At 33.1% G+C, this 19,244-nt stretch overlaps 1 protein-coding gene across 2 annotated transcripts in view; it reads right to left on the reverse strand.

Annotated features, from left to right (window-relative positions):
- Positions 1 to 19,244, reverse strand: part of LOC145844124 (histone acetyltransferase p300-like) — a 29,685-nt gene that overhangs the window by 3,477 nt on the left and 6,964 nt on the right. The window contains exons 9-33 of one of the 2 annotated variants that reach the window (XM_082951483.1): positions 18,833 to 19,117; positions 17,996 to 18,053; positions 16,964 to 17,047; positions 13,963 to 14,022; positions 12,716 to 12,833; positions 12,019 to 12,109; positions 11,561 to 11,715; positions 11,379 to 11,480; positions 10,734 to 11,030; positions 10,445 to 10,541; positions 10,236 to 10,354; positions 9,730 to 9,969; positions 9,277 to 9,473; positions 8,499 to 8,633; positions 7,254 to 7,475; positions 6,132 to 6,243; positions 5,756 to 5,901; positions 5,205 to 5,343; positions 3,877 to 4,071; positions 3,305 to 3,451; positions 2,731 to 2,895; positions 2,172 to 2,285; positions 1,562 to 1,774; positions 1,156 to 1,266; positions 193 to 870 (exon numbers count right to left, since the gene is read on the reverse strand). In XM_082951483.1, the coding sequence (XP_082807609.1) occupies positions 193 to 870; positions 1,156 to 1,266; positions 1,562 to 1,774; positions 2,172 to 2,285; positions 2,731 to 2,895; positions 3,305 to 3,451; positions 3,877 to 4,071; positions 5,205 to 5,343; positions 5,756 to 5,901; positions 6,132 to 6,243; positions 7,254 to 7,475; positions 8,499 to 8,633; positions 9,277 to 9,473; positions 9,730 to 9,969; positions 10,236 to 10,354; positions 10,445 to 10,541; positions 10,734 to 11,030; positions 11,379 to 11,480; positions 11,561 to 11,715; positions 12,019 to 12,109; positions 12,716 to 12,833; positions 13,963 to 14,022; positions 16,964 to 17,047; positions 17,996 to 18,053; positions 18,833 to 19,117 (4,280 nt within the window). The remainder of the gene's footprint in view (positions 1 to 192; positions 871 to 1,155; positions 1,267 to 1,561; positions 1,775 to 2,171; positions 2,286 to 2,730; positions 2,896 to 3,304; positions 3,452 to 3,876; positions 4,072 to 5,204; positions 5,344 to 5,755; positions 5,902 to 6,131; positions 6,244 to 7,253; positions 7,476 to 8,498; positions 8,634 to 9,276; positions 9,474 to 9,729; positions 9,970 to 10,235; positions 10,355 to 10,444; positions 10,542 to 10,733; positions 11,031 to 11,378; positions 11,481 to 11,560; positions 11,716 to 12,018; positions 12,110 to 12,715; positions 12,834 to 13,962; positions 14,023 to 16,963; positions 17,048 to 17,995; positions 18,054 to 18,832; positions 19,118 to 19,244) is intronic. The other variant, XM_082951484.1, reaches the window with a different exon arrangement.

The raw sequence follows: 19,244 nt of genomic DNA on the forward strand, positions 1-19,244 counted from the left end.
AAATTATTATTTATTGATTTTTTATTGTTATACATATTTCTATTTCAGTTGCAACTTCAATTATTTCGAACCTAGTATAAACTTTTTAGAAGAAACAACTAAGCATATTGAAAAAAGTTATTTCTTTACCAAACTACTTCTACATAACTGCATTTTATATTAGTCAACTTTATCAAACACCAAAACACTCACCCGCATCATGTTGGGCCGCCTTCCGCCGGGCGCCCTGATCATGGGCTGCTGGCTGGTGTAGTACGGCTTGCTGCCCGGCTTCCCCTGCGACCTGATCATCGCCATGCCGCTTCCGGGGACGCCCCTCTGCACGTGCGGCTTGCTGCTCACCGGGATCCTCCCCTGCTGCATGTAGTGCCCGTTGATCTGGTAGTTCTGCTGCTGCTGCTGCGGCCGCGCCTGGTCCGCCGCGATGATCTGCGCCCTGGTGGCTTCCATCATCGCTTGGCTGGTGGCCATGTTGGTCGCCATGCCGACCTGCGGGCTGGGCTTGAACCGCTTGGGGTACGGCTCGCCCTGCTGGGTGGAGTGGGGGCTCATCATGCCGCCCACCGGCGACTGCTGCGGCATCTTGGAGGAGATCTTGCGGGCGTACCCCGCCACCGGGGAAGCACCGACCATGCTGCCCATCATGCCGCCCTGGTGGTCGTTGATTGGGGTGCGCGGTCCTTTGGCGGACGCCTCGCCCATGTTGGCGGGGATCTCCCTGCTCTGCTGCTGCTGCGGGACGACCTGCTGCTTGTTCATGTTGGCCATCCTCCGCTTGAGCATGGCCTGCGTCTTCCGCTGGTTCTTCTGCTGCTGGTTCTTGAACTTGGTCTTCAGCCCGCTGCAGAACGGAACCTGGCAGTTCCTCTCCTGTGAGAAAATAAAAGTTTTGTTGAAAATAAACGTTTCAGGTAAAACTTGCAAAACGTGTTTTTACAGTTAACAAGCCGAACACTTTTTATGGCCAAAAAAGTTTAAATTTTATAAAAGCATACTTTATTTATAAATAATAAATCGTAATCTTGTCAACATATCCAATAACTTTTTTTATAATAACTAACTTAACTTTAAAACTGAACAACAATCTACCAAATTTACAAAGCCACACAATGTCCGACACAACCTGCAACATAATAACATATCAAAAAAACTCACTTTACAGTGCTTGGCGTGGTAGATGCACAGAACGATGAGCCTCCTGCAGACCGAGCAGTTGTTCGTTCCCAGGTTCTGGTTCCTGTGGCACTTCTTCGCGTGCAGCAGGACCTGAAAGTGCAACAAGTGCTGGATACGAGTACAAAAAAGAGGTTAGTTATAAGGTTTAGTTTCGTTGCAAACGAACTGGTTAAGAAATTTTATAGAACAATTTTTGTTTGATTTTATGTTCATTAAATGTAATACAAAAAGTTGTTGATTATCGATTTAGTTTAAATATAAGTTTCATTTCTCTGTCACACTTTTCAATATCAGCTCAAATTGCTTTTGTATTAATAAGTAAAAAATTTTGAAACTAGCACTTTCAATTTTTTCAAAACATTTTCAAAAAAACAACTTAACAAACCTTCTTCATCTGCTTGCACTGCACCGACTGGCAGTTGGCGTTGTTGCACTGGCTGGCGTGCTTCAGCGACTGGATCACCCGCTGCACCGACTCGTTCCTCGGCGCGCCCGACGACCTGTGGTTCGGCGAGCCGATGTCGATGCCCAGCCCGATCTCGACCATCTGGTGGGCGTGGCCGTCCTTCTTGTAGCACTTCTTGCACAGGTCGAAGTCCTTGTTAAAATTTTCCTTACAAGTTTCAAGGTTAAATATTGGGGTTTAATGAGTGAAAAAAAAAGTCGTTAGGTAGAAGTTTATTATGATTGTTATCAAATTGTGTAAAAAATTTTAGAAAATTAAAAATTTAGGTTTGTTAATTTCCTAACTGATGCATTACTGACAATTCATCTTGTTACCAGTAACCCTCTAACTATTACATTTCTATTTGATATACCAACAACAGTTTGTTTCAAATAAAACGGTTGAAACGCATCACACGGTTTGTGAAAAATATGCTGGCAATTTAAAAATTTGTTAAAGTATTTTTTTAAACTGTATGCAACTACAAACTTATTCAAACCTCGGCAACTTTTCTAACCAAATTATTTATTAAATATACAAAACAACTAACTTCGCACACAGTGCAGTGGTACCTCGTCTCCATGTTGCAGTTGCAGTTGTTGCAGGTGTACATGAAGTCCTGGGCTTGCATGTGCAGGTCGTGCGTCATGCACATCGTCGAGTACTGTTGATTAAGTATTATTTTCATACATAGGGTATAATTTTAATGCTAATGAGATTTAAAATACAGAACATTAGTTAGCGCATTGTCGAGTACTGTTTGATATAATGCACTTGAATTTAATGAGTTTGTAAAAACGTACTGCTAGTCAGTAAAAAAGTGTTTACTTCTGATGAATAATAATTGATAAGAGATGCTTTCCGCAAAATTTGCAAGTTGTGCTTTATTTTTATGTACATGATAAATACTAATGTTAAGTTAGATCTGAAAACATTTATTTGAAATTAAAATTTTAGCTCATTTCTCATTAGTGAAGTTTTCCAACTAGTTACTGAAACATTTTGGACGAATTTAAATTTCTATGTTAACTTCGTGACTTGTAACTTAAGAAGCGTTGAAATAAGCAGCTTGCACCAGTAAGAAATTTACAACAAACAAAAACACTCACGTAAGTCCTGCGGATGCTGGAAAACTCGTAATGCTGCTCCCTGGCCAGCGTGAGGAAGGTGTCCCTGCCGTCCATGAGGTCGCACGGGATGAAGGGATCCGGGTCGTTGATCGGCCCCGGCTTGTTCATGCCCTCCTTGTTCTGAAGCTTGATCACGAAAAACACCTGGATTTGAAATAAGTTTGTTGTGTATTTGTATTGATACAAAATAAGTTTATTTGCATTGATGAATTCTCAGCTTAGTGCATTAGCTGTTCCGGGTGATTGAATGTTAAAAAGAAACAATTTTAATTTTAAAAAACAACATTTTTCAGTCATAAAATTTTTAATTATTGCTTTTTATTGTAAAATCTTAATACTTATCTCGTGATTATGTTTTAATTATACAACCAAAACAATCATTGAAAATTAATCAACTTATTAAAACCGACAACGTCTCTGAAACTATAACACACTGATACTTTTCAACAATTTTTTCAACAACCAACTCTCACCGTTTGAATTTTTTGTTAGCAGAACAGTGATACTTTACGCATTTAAAAAATTCACATACATTTACACACAAAACCAATACCTCGCTGTGCTTCTGCATGACGCTGTAGATCTTGTCGCTCAGCTCGGTGGCCACCGGCGAGTTCTTCTTCTTGGTGTTCCTTTTAGAAGCCTGCTTGCTCCCCTTCTTCGTCTTCTGCTTCTTCTGGCTTTCCGAGCAGTTCTGGCTCTGCAACGTTTCGTTGTAAACTTTTGATTGCGTGATAATTTAGCTCGAAAAATATTAATAATAAAATTTTTACCTTTAATTTTTTTTCTTACACAAAATACAATCTATCATTTATTTTTCATTTTCCAGCATAAAAAAACTTTTCAAGCATTCAACGTTATGAAAATTCCGTTATATACGTAATTTCATAAAAAAGAACTAGTTAAAAAATATAACGTTTTTTACAGTAAAAACAATCAACGCATCTACTTTTTTTCAAGTACCTAGCATTAAAAAATTTTCAACTATTTCAAACTCATAAAACTTTCTGTTATACATGTGATTTAAAAAAATAGCAATTTAATTTTTTTTTTAATAATAACTCAATATCTAAATAATAAATAAATTATAAATAATAAGATTATAATTCAAAAATTTCCACGGACCTCCTCGGCGGCGGCCTGCTCGTCGGCTTCCGCCTGCTTCCTCTCCTTCTCCTCCTGGTTGAGCTCCTTGATGGTGTCCTCCATGATGTTGGGCCAGAAGTCGCCGTCGAAGTAGGGCACCTCCGTGGCCGACTGCAGCCGGTCGTCCTTGGCCTGCGAGTAGATGTCCTGGAAGGAGTTGACCGACTGGTCGCACTGTGAAAATTTGTTTGTCGTTTGAAAAGTGTTTACATATAAAACAAATTGTTGAAAGTGTTCATTTTAATCTAGGACGTGTAAAAGTGACTTTATTATTATTCAAGTCAAAAATATTGAAAATATGTGATTTTTGGGGTTAAAAACAGTTTTTTGGGCAGCAGCTTGATTTTTTTGGCATTATTTTTTTTAGTTCTTCTAAATGAAGCCATAACACATCCAAATCATACCCCCTAATAAGTTCAGCAAACATCACACAAGTACTCCCTACCCTTATTTAGTGTTGTATTTTTATAAAATACTTCCGTAACTTTTAAAAACTCAAGCTAAAGAAGTTTGTTATTCATGATGTTTATATATGTGACTCAATAACCGAAAGGTTTCTTCGTACATTACTAGGACTAAATACTTTGAGCGCATTTTTGTCGTTCAACAAACAATACTATTTTTATTTATTAGTATTTTAAAGGCTACGCATGGGTCCCTTTATTTGAAACAGATGGCGTTGAAAATACATTGTGTTGTTGCAAACTTCTGATTGATTTTATTTGTGTTTTTTTTTGTGAGATGAAACTAGAACTTGTTTATTTGAAAACCGTACATTAACAAGATGTAAACACTTTATCAACAAGCTGTCAGACTTGTAAACTATTAGCACGTAGACTTCTTTCACGCAGCTATTGCCCGCAATCGTTATTAAATTTAGATATGCTTTATATGTTGATAAAAAAATCTCAATAAAACTCTTGACTAAGTTTTGTTTTATTTTTGACAACATGAAAATTTTAGAATACGTGCAAAGCTAGCCTGACATTTTTTTTTAATTTTCCTACTCTTACTATATATAGTTTAAATCTAAACGAGTTGTTTAAATTAATAAACTCGCATAAATTTTTACTCATGTACTGCAGAAACTGTATAAAACCAATATAGCACCTTTCACCATTTAAACTGAAAACCTTTTTTATTAAATACAAAAAAGTTTCTGTTGTAAAAGTTTACAATTATGTTCTTAAATTTAATAACTACTAATTTCTTAAAAACTTTCCAATAATTTTAGAATTAACGTTTCAACATTCTTTGAGTAAAGTATTAGAATTTTTTTTTAATTTAAAAGTTTTCGAACAACTCACCACGGCTTTATCCAGCATTTTCTTGTACCACTCCTGGAGTCGCTTGGGCTTGGGTATCTTCTGCTCCGGCGGGTGACAGTGGAAAATGTAGTCGTCGCCTTCGCTGGGCGGGCAAGCCCATATGTGGGCGTACTCGTATCTGTTGGAAAAAAATATTGTGTAAAACTATTTGTATGATTATTATTGTTACAAATATATTAGGTAGCTTTATACTCTGTTTAATGCTAGAATGTGGGCATACTCGTACCTGTTAGAAGCAGGTTGAAAGTTAAATTAAGTTTTTTGAGACAATGAATGAGGAAAAAAATGGGTCTTTTCGTAAATTAAAAATCAGACAATAAGCCATTGAATTTCTCGTTAAAATTAAGTTTATATAGATTTAAAACTGAGTATTAGAGAAAATAATTAAAATTACATCTTGTGAAAATTATTCTATGAAAGAAAATAAAGGTAGCAAGCAAGTAGTAAAACAGTTTCAATGACGCACAGCGCTTATCAAGATGTTTATGAGCGCCAAAGCGTTTGTTTCAACAAATAAACCAAAAACGAACCCGAGAATTCGACAGTACTGCAGATAGCCGATGAGTATTTCGTGATAAACGGGAGTTCTCAGCGGCTTCGGCTGAAAGAAGTGCACCGAATCCAAGTAGGACAAGTAAATTCGCTTCTTGTTGGGAGGACCGCAGTTGGCGTATTCCTTTTGTTTGAAAGAAAATTAAATTTAAGTTGAGTTGTTCAGTTTTTTTAACTATTTTTATATAAATAACTAAAATATGTATAATCTTAGTTTTAAGTAAACTTATCCTAACACATTTTTAAAAATACTAATTTTTTTTTTTTTTTTTCTAATAAATAATTTTTAAAACTAATTTCTATTTTTTCTTTATCCCTTGTGACTTATTATAATTCAAAATTAAATACACTTACTTGAACGTGAACTCCGAAAAAGCACACTTCCCGGCCATTACGCTCCTGAAAGGCGAAGAAGGCTTTCGACTTGTACGGGAAGCTTTCAGGCATTTGCTTGTCATCGACAAACCTGAAAATATATTTACCAATTTCACACAACTGGTACAAGTGTCTAAAATATTCATTGTAAAGTTGTTCCAAAAAAATAACCTTTTGTCAAGTACTATTATGCTCATCACAACAAGATACCTAATTCTAAACTTTAAAATGTTTACTAAAACCATTGTGCTTCCTAAAATTTTTACAAGTTGTACCAATATGTAATTTAAGTTAGAAAGAAAAGAAACTTTTAAACAATTTATTTTTTATTAACAGCTCAATTCAATCACACCATAGTCGTAAAAAAATAATTTGTCAACATATGAAAAAAATTTGATACAGTTTTATTGTTAAACCCATGACAAAAACAACTTTTTATTGAAACTTGTGAAAACAGCTCAACATACTATTAACTGTACGAAACAAAGTCTTTAAAAGGAAACTTACTCGCGACCTAAACAAAAACTGAAAACTTAAAAACAAGTTGTATAAATTTATCACAAACTTGCTCTTCATCACCTCAAAAAGTTTAAACTCAACTGCTTAAACTCATCGCATATCCAAACCAATGTATAATCTACTTATATAACAAACTTATATCTTACTTCAAAATTATTATAACTTAAAATAAATAAAACTATAAAATGATCACAAACTCCACCTCAGTCAAATCTTAAACAACTTTAAAACCATTAACTAAATCTTATATTATTCACCGTACCAAACTAAAGGAGTACATACAACTCCGAGACAAGTTATTAATAACTTAATTAAATTAAAACGAATCACAAACTTGATCTTCATCACCTAAAAAAGTTTAAATTTAGATACATAAACTCATCACAAATTCTAAACCAAAGTATAATCTACTTGTGTAACAAACCTATATCTTATATAATATGGTAAATTTTATAATTATTTATAATTAGTTAGATCACAAACTTGCTCTTCATGCCCTTCTCCACATAAACTTTTAATTAATAAATAATAATATATTAAATAACTAAAATAAATTATATAAATTAAAACAAATAAACAAACTTGCTCTTCATGCCCTCCTTCACGTCGACCTGCTTCTCTCCGCTGTACACGCACCTGATGTGCACGTAGCCCGCCTCCTTGTGCTCGTCGTTGTGCTTCAGGAAGCCGTTCACCCGCTTCTCGATGTGCTCCGACATCTTGTTCTTGGGCAGCTTCGACGCCGTGTGCTTGTTCGGCTTCCTCGTGGCGCCCTTCGCCTTCATGCACTCGTCGCACACGTACCTGCGTTATGAAAAAAAGGTGATAAAAAAGAATACACTTAAGCTTTTTACTATGTAATAAAAAGCAGAAGTCTCATGCGTCTAAAGGCTCTGGTTTTTAAAAGTTAAGCTTCGGTAAGATTTCATATGTTTTTGCACATAATTAACTGGTACTACTTTTCTTTTTTTAATGATTTAATTAAAAAGGTTTTAAAATATCTAAAATTAGTTCAATTATGAGAGCAGTTTTAAATCAGGAATCGTATTTTTTAATTTTTTATGGATTTCACAGATTAAATTGTGGTATTTTTCTATAAAAGTGTATGTTTCTAAGTATATTTTTATTAATTTATCACACGTATCTGTGTTTGAATGATAATTTAGTTTTCACACGCATTACTTATTTTTTAATGTTTGAAATGTTTTCCAACTAGTTGTAAAAGGTCGAAAAACATAAATTTATTTCCCTTTTTTTTATTCTTTTCAACTTCTTTTTAACTTATTCGTCCTTACTTGTTTTGATTGTTTGTATGCAGTTGTATTATATTTGTATGAATAATTTTTCAAATGACTCTTTGTTGTCTTTTACTTTACCGTATTAATAAAAACATTTTAAACAAATTAAAAAAAAACTGTTGGTTGTTTATGTACACGAAGAGCTATTATTACTAAATCAAATTTAAGCTGTGGTTTTACTACTAGGTTCTACAACGACTATAATTCTATTATAGCCAATTCTTTCAAAGCGTGTTTAACACGTAACGAACCGGTTCTGAAATTTAACAAGAACGAACTTTTCAGTTCCATATTTTAAAATATTCGGCCATATGTTGGGGTGGTGTAGTTATAATTGATTTTAATTCTTTTTATTGCAAGCGTATAACAATATTTAACACATAGGCAGTTCTAAAAATAACATAAAATTTAACGAACTTTTCAGGCCATATTTTGGGGTGGTGGAATTATAGTCGATTTTAATTTTTTTTATTTCAATATATAATTACATTTAACACGTAGGCAGTTCTGAAAGTCAACAAAAACGAACTTTTCAGGCCATATTTTGGGGTGGTGGAGGACGCAGATGACGTGCAGCTTCCTGCCGCAGTCGGTGCAACCCACGAAATCCTCCAAGTCCAGCCGGTCGTTCTTCACCTTCTTGAACTGAGACTTGGGAATCGTCCTGTTGAACGTTTTATTTTTTCTTAAATACAGGTGTACATATGATTCAGCGTAGTGTTAAGATAAAACTTAAAATACAAACTTGAAAACCAAAAGACTTAAAATGTAAAATTGAATCGTTTAAACACTTATGAAAAAGTTTTAACTTACTGGAAATCAAAACGTATAAAATCGAAATAAAGTTGTTTTAAAATTACTTTTAAAAATAATGAGTTGGTATTTATTATTACAATTAGAAGTCATTGCATTGAAACTAAAGTGCTGATACAAGTTTTATTTTTTACCATTTTTTATTTAAAATTTTTAAGAACAAAACAAGATCCCATAGCCAATAGTCAAAAAAAATATAAAGTATAAGTTATATAGTACACAGTTTAATTTACTTGAAATCAATGCATGTTAATCATAAATCTTTGCATTAACTCTATTTCAATTTATATAAAACCCCTAAACCTTTTAACGCCACCGGTTTTACAATCTTATTATTGAACTTTTTAAAATAAATTTAATTTGGTATTTGTAATTTTAAACAGAACAAAACTTTTTACCTTTTAACGCCACCGGTTTTACATACTAATTATTGAATTTTTCAAAAACTAATTTAATTTTGTTTTTCTAATTTTTAACAGAACAAAACTTTTTACCTTTTAACGCCGCCGGTTTCTTCGTTCAGCGGGACCTGGTCGCCCTGCACATCTTTGAAGCACTTCTCGCAGAAGTCGTACCGCTGCTCGCCGCCCGGCTGGCTCGCCTTCGGCCTGCACGTGTAGTAGGTGGCTCCCGTCTGTATCGTGCACAGCGCCTTGCCGTAGCAGCACAGGTTCATAGGGGAGAATTCCAACTGTGTGAGTGAAAGCAAAACGTTTACAGAAATCTCAGAGTACTGATAATTGAGTTTTGAAAGCATGTTATGTGGAACAAAATTTTCAATCTAAACAATTATCTGATGTTTTTTATCAAAAATTACAAAATTTCCAACAAACAATAACTTTATAAAAAAAATTTGTAGTAGTAAGCTACTGTACCAGCTACAAAAATAAATCTCAAAATGTATCATTTCATAAAAATATTGCATGTAACACGCAACACAAACCAACCCTCTGCCCGCAGCAGTAGCCCATCTCCTTCATCACCGGGTCGATCTTGGCCTGGAACACGTCCTTCAATTTCGTGCAGAACTTGTACACCCTGCTCGTCTTCCTGTTGTACAGCCACGCGTTGTGGAACATAAGCCAGCAGTCGTCGATGAACGCCCACGGCTCCTTGTACTCGCCGCCTCTTAATTTCTCGCCGATGGTCCTCAGGTCCATGGGCTTCTTCACCACCTCGTGGTAGTCCTGTGAGGTGTTGGGGGAATTTTTGTTTAAAACGCTTTGCAAAATTGTTAAAAAGGTGTGTTTTTCTATCTAGGTTGGAAAGATCACAACCTTAATAAAAGATTTTTATACTTGTACCTTACTTATAATCTACCTAATCTTTTTATAAGAGCAATTTTTTGATAAGTTTTAAAAAAAATAAGCCAAATTAAAAAACGAAAGAATCTGTTAAAATTAATCTCGTCCAAATAGATCTAATTTAAGTTGTTTACAAAACAAAATCTCACAGGAATTTGAAGTTTTATCGGGTCGACGGGCTCCTTGAAAGGGTTGGCGTCGGGCTCGGCGTTGAACATGATTTCCCAAATCGGCAACAGTTTCGCCTTCACCTCTTCCAACGACAAAACTGAAAAAGTTTTAAGTTTACAAACGTTCACGATCACAAGTATAAAATTATAAGTTGGAAACTTGATTGTCGTATTACAAAATATCTCACCGTTGAATTTGATATCTTTGGTTGAAGAAGTGGAGTTCACCGAAGGTTTTCTTTCTTTCACCTGAGCCGCCGCTTGACTTACCAGCTCCGCTGTTTTCTGTTTTGTATTTTTATTTTATTAAAAAATTTATTCTTATAAACCTTATAAACAATTTTTCTGTGCTATAATTAAGTTAATTTCAAACTGTCTTTATGAATAAAAAGGATTTCAAATTAATTTTGAAGCAATACTGAAACTGATACTTTATGTTTAACCGAGTAAAACAGTGATCAATATTCAACGCGCTACCTTCACGATGAGCTTGTTGTCGCTCATCTTCCTCTTGGCCGCCTGGCTCTGGCCGCCGTTCTGAGCCTGGCTCTTGTCTTGCCCTTGCGTCCACGCGTCCGGCTTCTCCTGCTTCATCTGCTGCTGGCTGGCCTGGATGGCGCTGCTCAGCCCCTGGCCGCTCATCTGCTTGAAGTCCTGCGGCTCCGTCTTGATGTACCTCTGGTTGGGGTTGAGCTGCTGAGGACCGTTGGGTCTCATCGCCTGGTTCATGTTCTGCCCCGGCTGGGTGGCTACCATCCCTTGCTGTCCGAACATCTGCGATGGCAAATGTCATTTTACCAATGTTCGTAAAGATTGCTAGAAAACTTTTAAGAATATTTTTTGGTTATCAAAATGGGAAAATGTAAACAAAATGACGAGTAAATTTAAGTCACTTTGAAGGGTGTACGTTGTACAGACTTGTTTTAAATTTTAGTGGAGAATTTTCAAGTCTTGAACGATTTTGAAACAAACAAAGAATTAACTTGCAATAAAGTTTTTAAGGTCATGAGCCTGTTTTTATTGAAACAGGTGTGGTCGAAACGACTCAGTGTTGAGAAAATTTTTAATAATGCGATTAATTTAAACTAAAAAATATTAGATGTATAAAAAAACAATCTTTACATTTGTCGAAGTGTTTTGATGGTTCAAGTTTCCGTTGATGTTGATCTGGTTTATGTCTGGCTTCTGGTCTTTCGCGGTTATGATCTGCGAGGCGGTGATGAACTGCAAAACAAACGTTAACATTAGACAAAAAATAATTATTTTAAAACAGTTTGAATTGAAGTAAAAGAAATTTTGTAAACTTTTCCACTGTTTAACCATGAACTGACTTTTTCCATGGTTGCGGAAATTTCCTGCTTGACGCCCCCGTTCTGCTGGGGTGGCAGCGAGCCGTTTGGCTGGTACAAGAAGCTCGTATTGCTTATGGCGCTGTCCGACGAAGTCGAAGACACTCCGGCTGCGGAAAGAGTGTTGAATTAACTTGTGTTGTTAAAACTTTTCAAAATTGCTTTGAAACTCAGGTACTCTTGTGTATTGGCTAACATTGTTTGAAACGTTTAAAAAAAGTTTTGCGTTGATAAAATGCAGAGCTTTCAACTTTGAACGACTTTCGATTTTTGAATTTTTTTTAGTGAAAAAAACTCGCTTTGAAACTTTTTTTAGCGCAGAATATTTTTTATCAACAAAATTTTCAAACGTCGTTGAGTTCTCGGTCTAAATAAACTTACAATAAAATAACAAATAAAAAGTTGCAACTCACGAATTCCCTGGGGCCTGCTGATGCGGCGCTTCTCTTCCAGCTCCTTTTGAATTTTGTAGATCTTTTCCGCCAGCAGGTGAAGGTACTCCAGCTGTAAACATAATTAAGTTTTTATAAAAGTGAACAAACCTAATTTCTGATTTTTTCTATATTTGATTATTTTTAGTTTATTTGATCAAAACTTAAAACAAATCAAAAGTTTTAATAAGGACTTAAAATGTTTTGGTAATAGTATACAAATTAAACTTTAAGAAGTTTCTTACTATGTGATTAAATCATACTATTCTAAAATTTGCTGCTTGCAGAGTTGCCACTCGTATTTTCAAATTTTTTTCCAGGTTTTCAAAATTTCTTCCAGGTTTTTAAAAGTACACATTTTTGGGTCTATTTTTAGTTTAAAGTTAAGTTTAAGGTAAGAAACTGTGTTAAATAGTATAAAACATCGAAAAGATATTGTAAAGCTACATTTTTTTTTTTTTTATGATGACAAAAAACTTTATTTATATGATACATTTTTTGAGTCGAATCCAAATCTTACTATTGAACATATGAAAATTGTCAAATTCTAGGTTTTTCCAGGATTCCAGGTAAAGTGGCAACCCTGTGCTTTGTATTCAAAAAAACATTTAGTTTCCTTCTTGGGACAGCAAACAACTTTTCGATCTAATCCAAACTTTATATAAAATTTTACACAAACCCTGGAGTCGGCCTGCTCGTACATGGAGGTCTCCACTTTCCTGGCAAACGCTAATAGCTTCACCATCCGCGTGTCGTTGCTCGACACCTTGTCGGGCTTCGGGAAGATGTTTTTCACTCTGCAATATATGAGCACATGCGAAGAAAAATAATTGAACGTTGTGAATTAAAACGAGTTTCAGTAATCTTTTTATTAAAAACTTTTTAAGCTCAAGTCCGCATGACTTGCTGATCAAATTTATAAAGAAATATTTTTTGGAAAAATTTTAAATTTAAATTATTATAATTTTTAATGAAAGCTTTTTAAAAAAGCTGAATTTTTAATAATAAATGTTTTTGTTTAATTAAACGAAACTGAAACGTGTTTTAATAAATTTATATGAGTATCAGCTATATATCTTACTAACACAAACAAATTATGAAAATCAAAAAAAATTCTTAATACTTAATTACATTAAAGGTTTAAACATCAATTCTTTTTTACTCTGGTTTGTTTTTGTGGAGCCTATGTCATTATTTAGTTTAAATTTTTATAAAATTTATTACATATTAGTTGCACAACAAAAAACCCTGATGCTTATTAAATATATTTTCTTTTTTATTTACAAAATTTTGTTATTTTTTAATTAGAAGATTTTTTTAGTTTCTGAAAAAAGAGCAATTAAAAACCGTTAAATTTCGTGTAGTAAACTTTATTTATGTCGTACTAATAAATTATACATAAATTGAAAAATTAATTACTGATTTTAAAGGAATCTTTGAACTGAAACAGGTAAGTTATACTGTGTCGAGAAGGGGTTAGAAACAAAGAAACAATTTGTGTTTAAATAAAGAACGCGTTAATGCTGATTGAATCAAAAAATACCAACTGTGTATTGCAACACCATAAGCATGCATTTAAATTATTAAAAAAAGTAAAACAGAAAGCACAAAAAACCCGAGACAAATAAAAAAACGAGTATGATGGCTTCGATACGCACACTTTTGAACGAATAAACCTAGTTTTAATTTACGCGTCTGCTTTTACCATTTAAGTGCTAGTTCTACAAGCACTGTCAATATATTAAAATTATCAATACACATATACACAACTATTCAAAATATAAATTTAAGCGTTTGCTAACAAAGATCCTAGCGAAACAAGTTCGGTGGAACATTTAAAAAAAATAAATTTAAACAGTACCCTTTTATATTGTACTTTATAAGTCAATATAGATATATATATGTAATTTATAGCGAGCAGTTTACCTTCCCTTGCCGCTCTTCTCATAATAGTCTTCAGTCAGCTTTCGTCGGAAGGTGGTGTCTCTGATAAAAGGCCAGGTATATTGGGTTTATTGTTCGTCATTTTTTAAACAGTTAGTTAATTTTTTTTATGTAGTTGTACGTTTTTTTCTAATGATAAACTTAGGTAAATTGTAACTCTAAAAAATTTAAATATTACTAATTAGTTAATCATTTTATGTATTTTCTAAATAATAAAATTTTTTAAGCAATTTTAAATTTTTTGGTCAGCTAATAAAAAAATTGAATTAGCTTTTTACTCATAGAGAATTAAAAGTTGTTTTTTCGTGCTAATAACGTTTTTTTCATCAAATATTAATCTGCGAGAAACTGATATTTTATCCTTGTAACAAAGCGTTGAACTCAATTTCAATTCAAAGGTTTTTATTTCAATTTTTGTTAGGACATACACAGTAAACTAGCTTTTCTGTAGAAAAAAACGTTTTCTTAAAAACTGGTTAATTACTCATCTAAATTGTTAAAAAATACTCGCAGAACTAACACTTAACTTATACTCGAGTCTCAAAACAAGCATGGTTAGTTGTTTTGTTTTATTTTTGTTAAACATCACACTAAAATTAATGCATCCGATGAAGCCTACGCTAAAAATCACTCTATTCAAATTTGGCATGCCAGATGATGTACACTACTTACTAATACTTGACTACAAAAATTGTTAAAAAAATATTCAAACTGCATTTTTGCTACTGTTTTCATTAGAGAACTTTTATGTCGAGATACTAAACAACAAAATCCAACTAGTACTTTTGGTTTCATGATACACTGAATCATATTGTATTTATAAGGCATTATGATGTATAAACATTAATTCAATAATTCACAGCTTCATACCAAACTAATTAATTCAAAAATAAAACTGCACTAGATAATGATAGCTATTTTTTAACAAATCGCATACGCTTTAAACTTAGAATTTGATTGGAAATATTAGTGATGATAGTTATTTTATTGATAATGTCATAATGTTATAACAAATGTTTAATATCTTTTTAGTTAAGGTTTAAACACAAAAAAAAATTGCAGAAATTTTTACTTTAGAAATAATATAACAAATTGTAGAACTTTTTTTGACGAGTTAAGAATTGTATGAAGTTTTAAATCGAATCATTAACTTACAATGAATTTGAAACTAACAAATGCTGTACTATAATAGAAATAATATTAGCTCAATGAATTGAATTATACTTGAAAATTACTGTATGCAAATACTTATTAACATATTGACAATACAATTTTTCCGTATACAATAGGATTACTTATATCTCAACCTAATCAACTTAACAAGATAATTTTTCTTTTAATTTCTATTTTATTTTTTAAACAATTTTACTCAAGTAAACATTACCGATTTATTGTTTTTAAACCAAAAACTCAACCCTGCCAGAAGCTAAACAAACATTCTACATTTACAAGATTGCCACTCATTTCAATTATCGTTATTCTAATGAGTTTGTGATTTACCCACTCACTTTCGAAAAAAACTGCAGCTAGAGCAGTTCGATCGATAATTTTACTTAAGGCGAAAGTTGAGGTTTGAAAAAACATGCTTGGTAAAACACGCTCGCTGAACCGCTGCAGCTAATTTAAATGTTAAAGTTTGTTGTAACAACTATTTTTATGAGAGCACAGTTTGTATATATGTTGGTAACAATTTAATTGTTGTACTTGGTTAAAAAACTAAAGCTAATTTTGGAAACTTCAAAAAGTATAAGTTTTCACGGTTTAAATTAAGAATTTTACTTATTATTAAAATGTATACTGGAATTAAAAACTATTTTAAGCCGCTATTTATTTATAAAAATTGTTTTTTTTTTTTACTTTTTGAAACATTTTTGTAATACTCATTCGATACATTTTTTTTAATTACAAGTTTTTCAAAGAGTATCAACCTTAAGGAAAGAATGGCAACCCTGTATAAACCAAGTATAACTAATATTGTTATGGATTCGAACCATAAATATTCTTAATTGTTAAAAAACTACTTTAACTAACACCAACTACTAAAACTAAACGCTTATTTTGTTTGTTGTCTAATACAATGTTAAGCTCACTATGTTCTTAATCAAACGCTTTTTAAAACTAACACAACAATCCTGAACAAACTATTTTTTCTACCAAACTGCAATATGAACCAACTGATGAACGAAAAATGAAAGCACGAAAAGTTGTTGAAACGTTGTGAAAAAAAAAACAACTGCAAACGCTTGATAAAAAGCGCTCAACAATCTTTAAATTGAGTTTGCGTCGCCAGCAAAATCACATTCAGTAAGCAAGAGGCGTTAAGCACCAGTAAAAAAGAAGAAAAAAAATATGTTGTTCTCTTTTCTCTGTTCGCATACCATGCAACGCGAGAGAGAGAAAAAAGAACGCAAACACAGAAAAAAATCAAAAAAAAAAGCTGAAGGGAAAAAAGTTGTTTTAAGCTCGCTTGTGTGATGCTTTTTTCTGCACGCAGGGCTGCCACAAACAAAAGCGCGATATTTTCGCGAATTGTCTCGCGCACTGAAATCAAATCGATCAGCCGACGTCTCGCGACTCTCAACTGCTTTTTTCTTCTCGCGAGCGGAAATTTTCACTCCGGCTCGCCTCGCGCCGACGAGAAAACAACTTTATGGTAAAAAATTAAACAGATATTTAGTTTTGTAAAAAAAACTTCCTTTAACTCGTATTGCGAATTAATTTTAAATATCGGGCTTTAATTCAAATTATAAAGCTTTGAAAAATTTAAAGTTTAACTCATTTAATTTTGACGAAAAAATTAAATTGCACTTCTTATTAAAATCAATCCACCAAACCGATTTTTTTCAACCACCGTCTGTTATTAATTTTTCTTGAACAAACGCGAAAAACTTCGTTAACTTTTCGCACTCGCTTGACTTTTGTGCTTACACGTGTGTGGCAACCCTGATAACATTTATATATATGTAATACAATCAAAACTTACAGCTTGTTGACGAGGTAACTCCTCAGTTCAGCGGCAACTTCCTGGTGCCACGGCTTCGTTATTTTCGGCGACATTATTTTCTCACTGCAACGTTTGTAGTAAATAAACAGCAATAGTATCATATTTTGCACTGTACACGCAGAACATTAAGATAAACCTAATAACTTTTATCAACTCGCAATTGCTACGCCAGTTTATTTTCTCACTACACAATTCGAGCATCAAGTAAATAAACTGGTGTGGTAATCGAGTGTGCATTTTTACTTTTTTATATATGAGCTTGGCAAAAGAACACAGGTACGGCTTGTTTGTTTAACTCGATAATTTTCTCACTACAATTAGCATACAGTAGTTGTACAGGTTAGTTAGAAATATGCTACTCAAAGGTACGTGTGAGTTTTATACTTTGTAATCTGATTTTAAGCTTTTTGTAGCATGAATACTTGCTGTTTCGATCAACAAAAACATATAGGTTAAAAAAAATTGATTTAGTTTTTCTTGATCGAAACAGCAAGCATGTATACTAAAAGTTGTGTTTTAAATTAATTCATAGCGCAAAAACCATGAATTTTACTTTTTGTTTTATTAAGTTGTAAGAACTTTTTCCATACAGTTTAATTTATAATTTATTTAGCTTGAAATAGTTTTATTTAATTCTAAATATAAACTTTTCTTCAATTTATTAAAACTAGACTTTGATTTTTTTACAATTTAGTTGAAATATAAGTGAAACAAAAAGCTGCATCAATAATTTATCAGTTTTTGAATTTTTCAAACAATTATCCGACAATTATCGTTTCTCATGCCATTTTATGAAACAGAAATGATCGGATTAAATACTATTTATGATTTAAAAGCTTACTTACTTTTTTTTAACATCAGTATAAGCTTTTATCATATTTTTATCAGTTTTTGAATTAAAATATATTTCTCTAAAACTTTTTGTAATTAAAAAAAAACATATTCAAAACCTTCAGTACAAGTTTGTTAAAAATTAATAATCATCTGCTCGTAAAAAAAATTAAAACTTACGACAAATCGCTTGAAGTGCCAGCCGCCTGCCTTGGTATATTTGCTTCCGTTTTCACATCTGATAAAAATATTGCACTTAAAATAAGTAAAGTCTTTCAACCGAGATATTTCAAATAGATAGAACTAAATAAATATTAAAATTCAGAGACACATTTTGAAATGCTAACAGGAACTACTGAAAACAAACTAAAATTTGAAAAGTATCCAAAGTTTATGACCTTAATAAATTAATTTAAGATCAGCAACTATTAAAGACAAAAAGGACTAAATCGACTAAAAGTAAAAAGAACTCTACTTAAAAAAAAAAATGATAAAAACTGCGTGATCTTCAAGTTTATAATAAAGGACATAGGAGGTAAAAGATTTCTAAAACTAATTTATTGAGCTTTGAAAAAAGTTAAGTAATTTTTGTGATGTAACAGATTTAAGTTGGATAGTTAAATATGTTCCTTACGTACGGAAACTATAACAGTGAAAAATTTTCAATATCCAAATTATAATGAAAAATTCAATATTTTGTTGTTGTTAGTTATCTCATGTTCTTTAACTTTTTTTTTTAATTAAAAAAAGTATTGCATTAGTGACAAAAAAATATTAAATTATCAACTCAGACTAAAGTATACTTTTAGCTTTAAATATGACCCCGTATGACCTTTAGAACATCTCCATAAATATATTAAACACTAAAAGTGGGTAATTAAACGAGATGAACTGATTTAGTTGTAAATATTTTTTTAGTAAATTTATGTTGAACAAAAAAAAACTGGCGAAAGATTTTTTTTAATTTAACCTCTCCCGTGACCTCAAAAACACCCAAAAATTCAAACATCAACAAACTTGTGGCGGGTTCGTACGACGAGGTCAGCCCCAGCACGTGGTGAACCTGCGATGTGGACAGCTTCTCCTGCTGCTGCTGCTGCATCACGCTCGTCGAGCCGTTGCCGTTGCTCTGCTGCGCCACGTGCAGCTCCCCGCCCATCGAGCCCTGGTTCATCTGCCCCGGGATGATCCTGGGCGCCATCCTCTCCTGCTTCTGCTTGAGCGGGTGGCAGACGGAGCAGTCGTTGCGCTTGCACTGCTTCCAGTGGGCGATTATTTGGCGGCTGGATGCGCAGTGCGCCACTGGAGACGGGAGGATTAGAGTGAGTGAACAAAAATTAATAAAAAGCTAAGGAATTTTATTTTTATAACTGTGCTGCAGGAGCTTTAATTAATAAAAAAATTTAAAATAAAAAAATTGGGTTTGAAT

Source organism: Thalia democratica, chromosome 9 (genome assembly GCF_965202585.1).
Source record: "Thalia democratica chromosome 9, ktThaDemo2.hap1.1, whole genome shotgun sequence".
In the NCBI taxonomy this organism is placed as follows: domain Eukaryota; kingdom Metazoa; phylum Chordata; class Thaliacea; order Salpida; family Salpidae; genus Thalia; species Thalia democratica.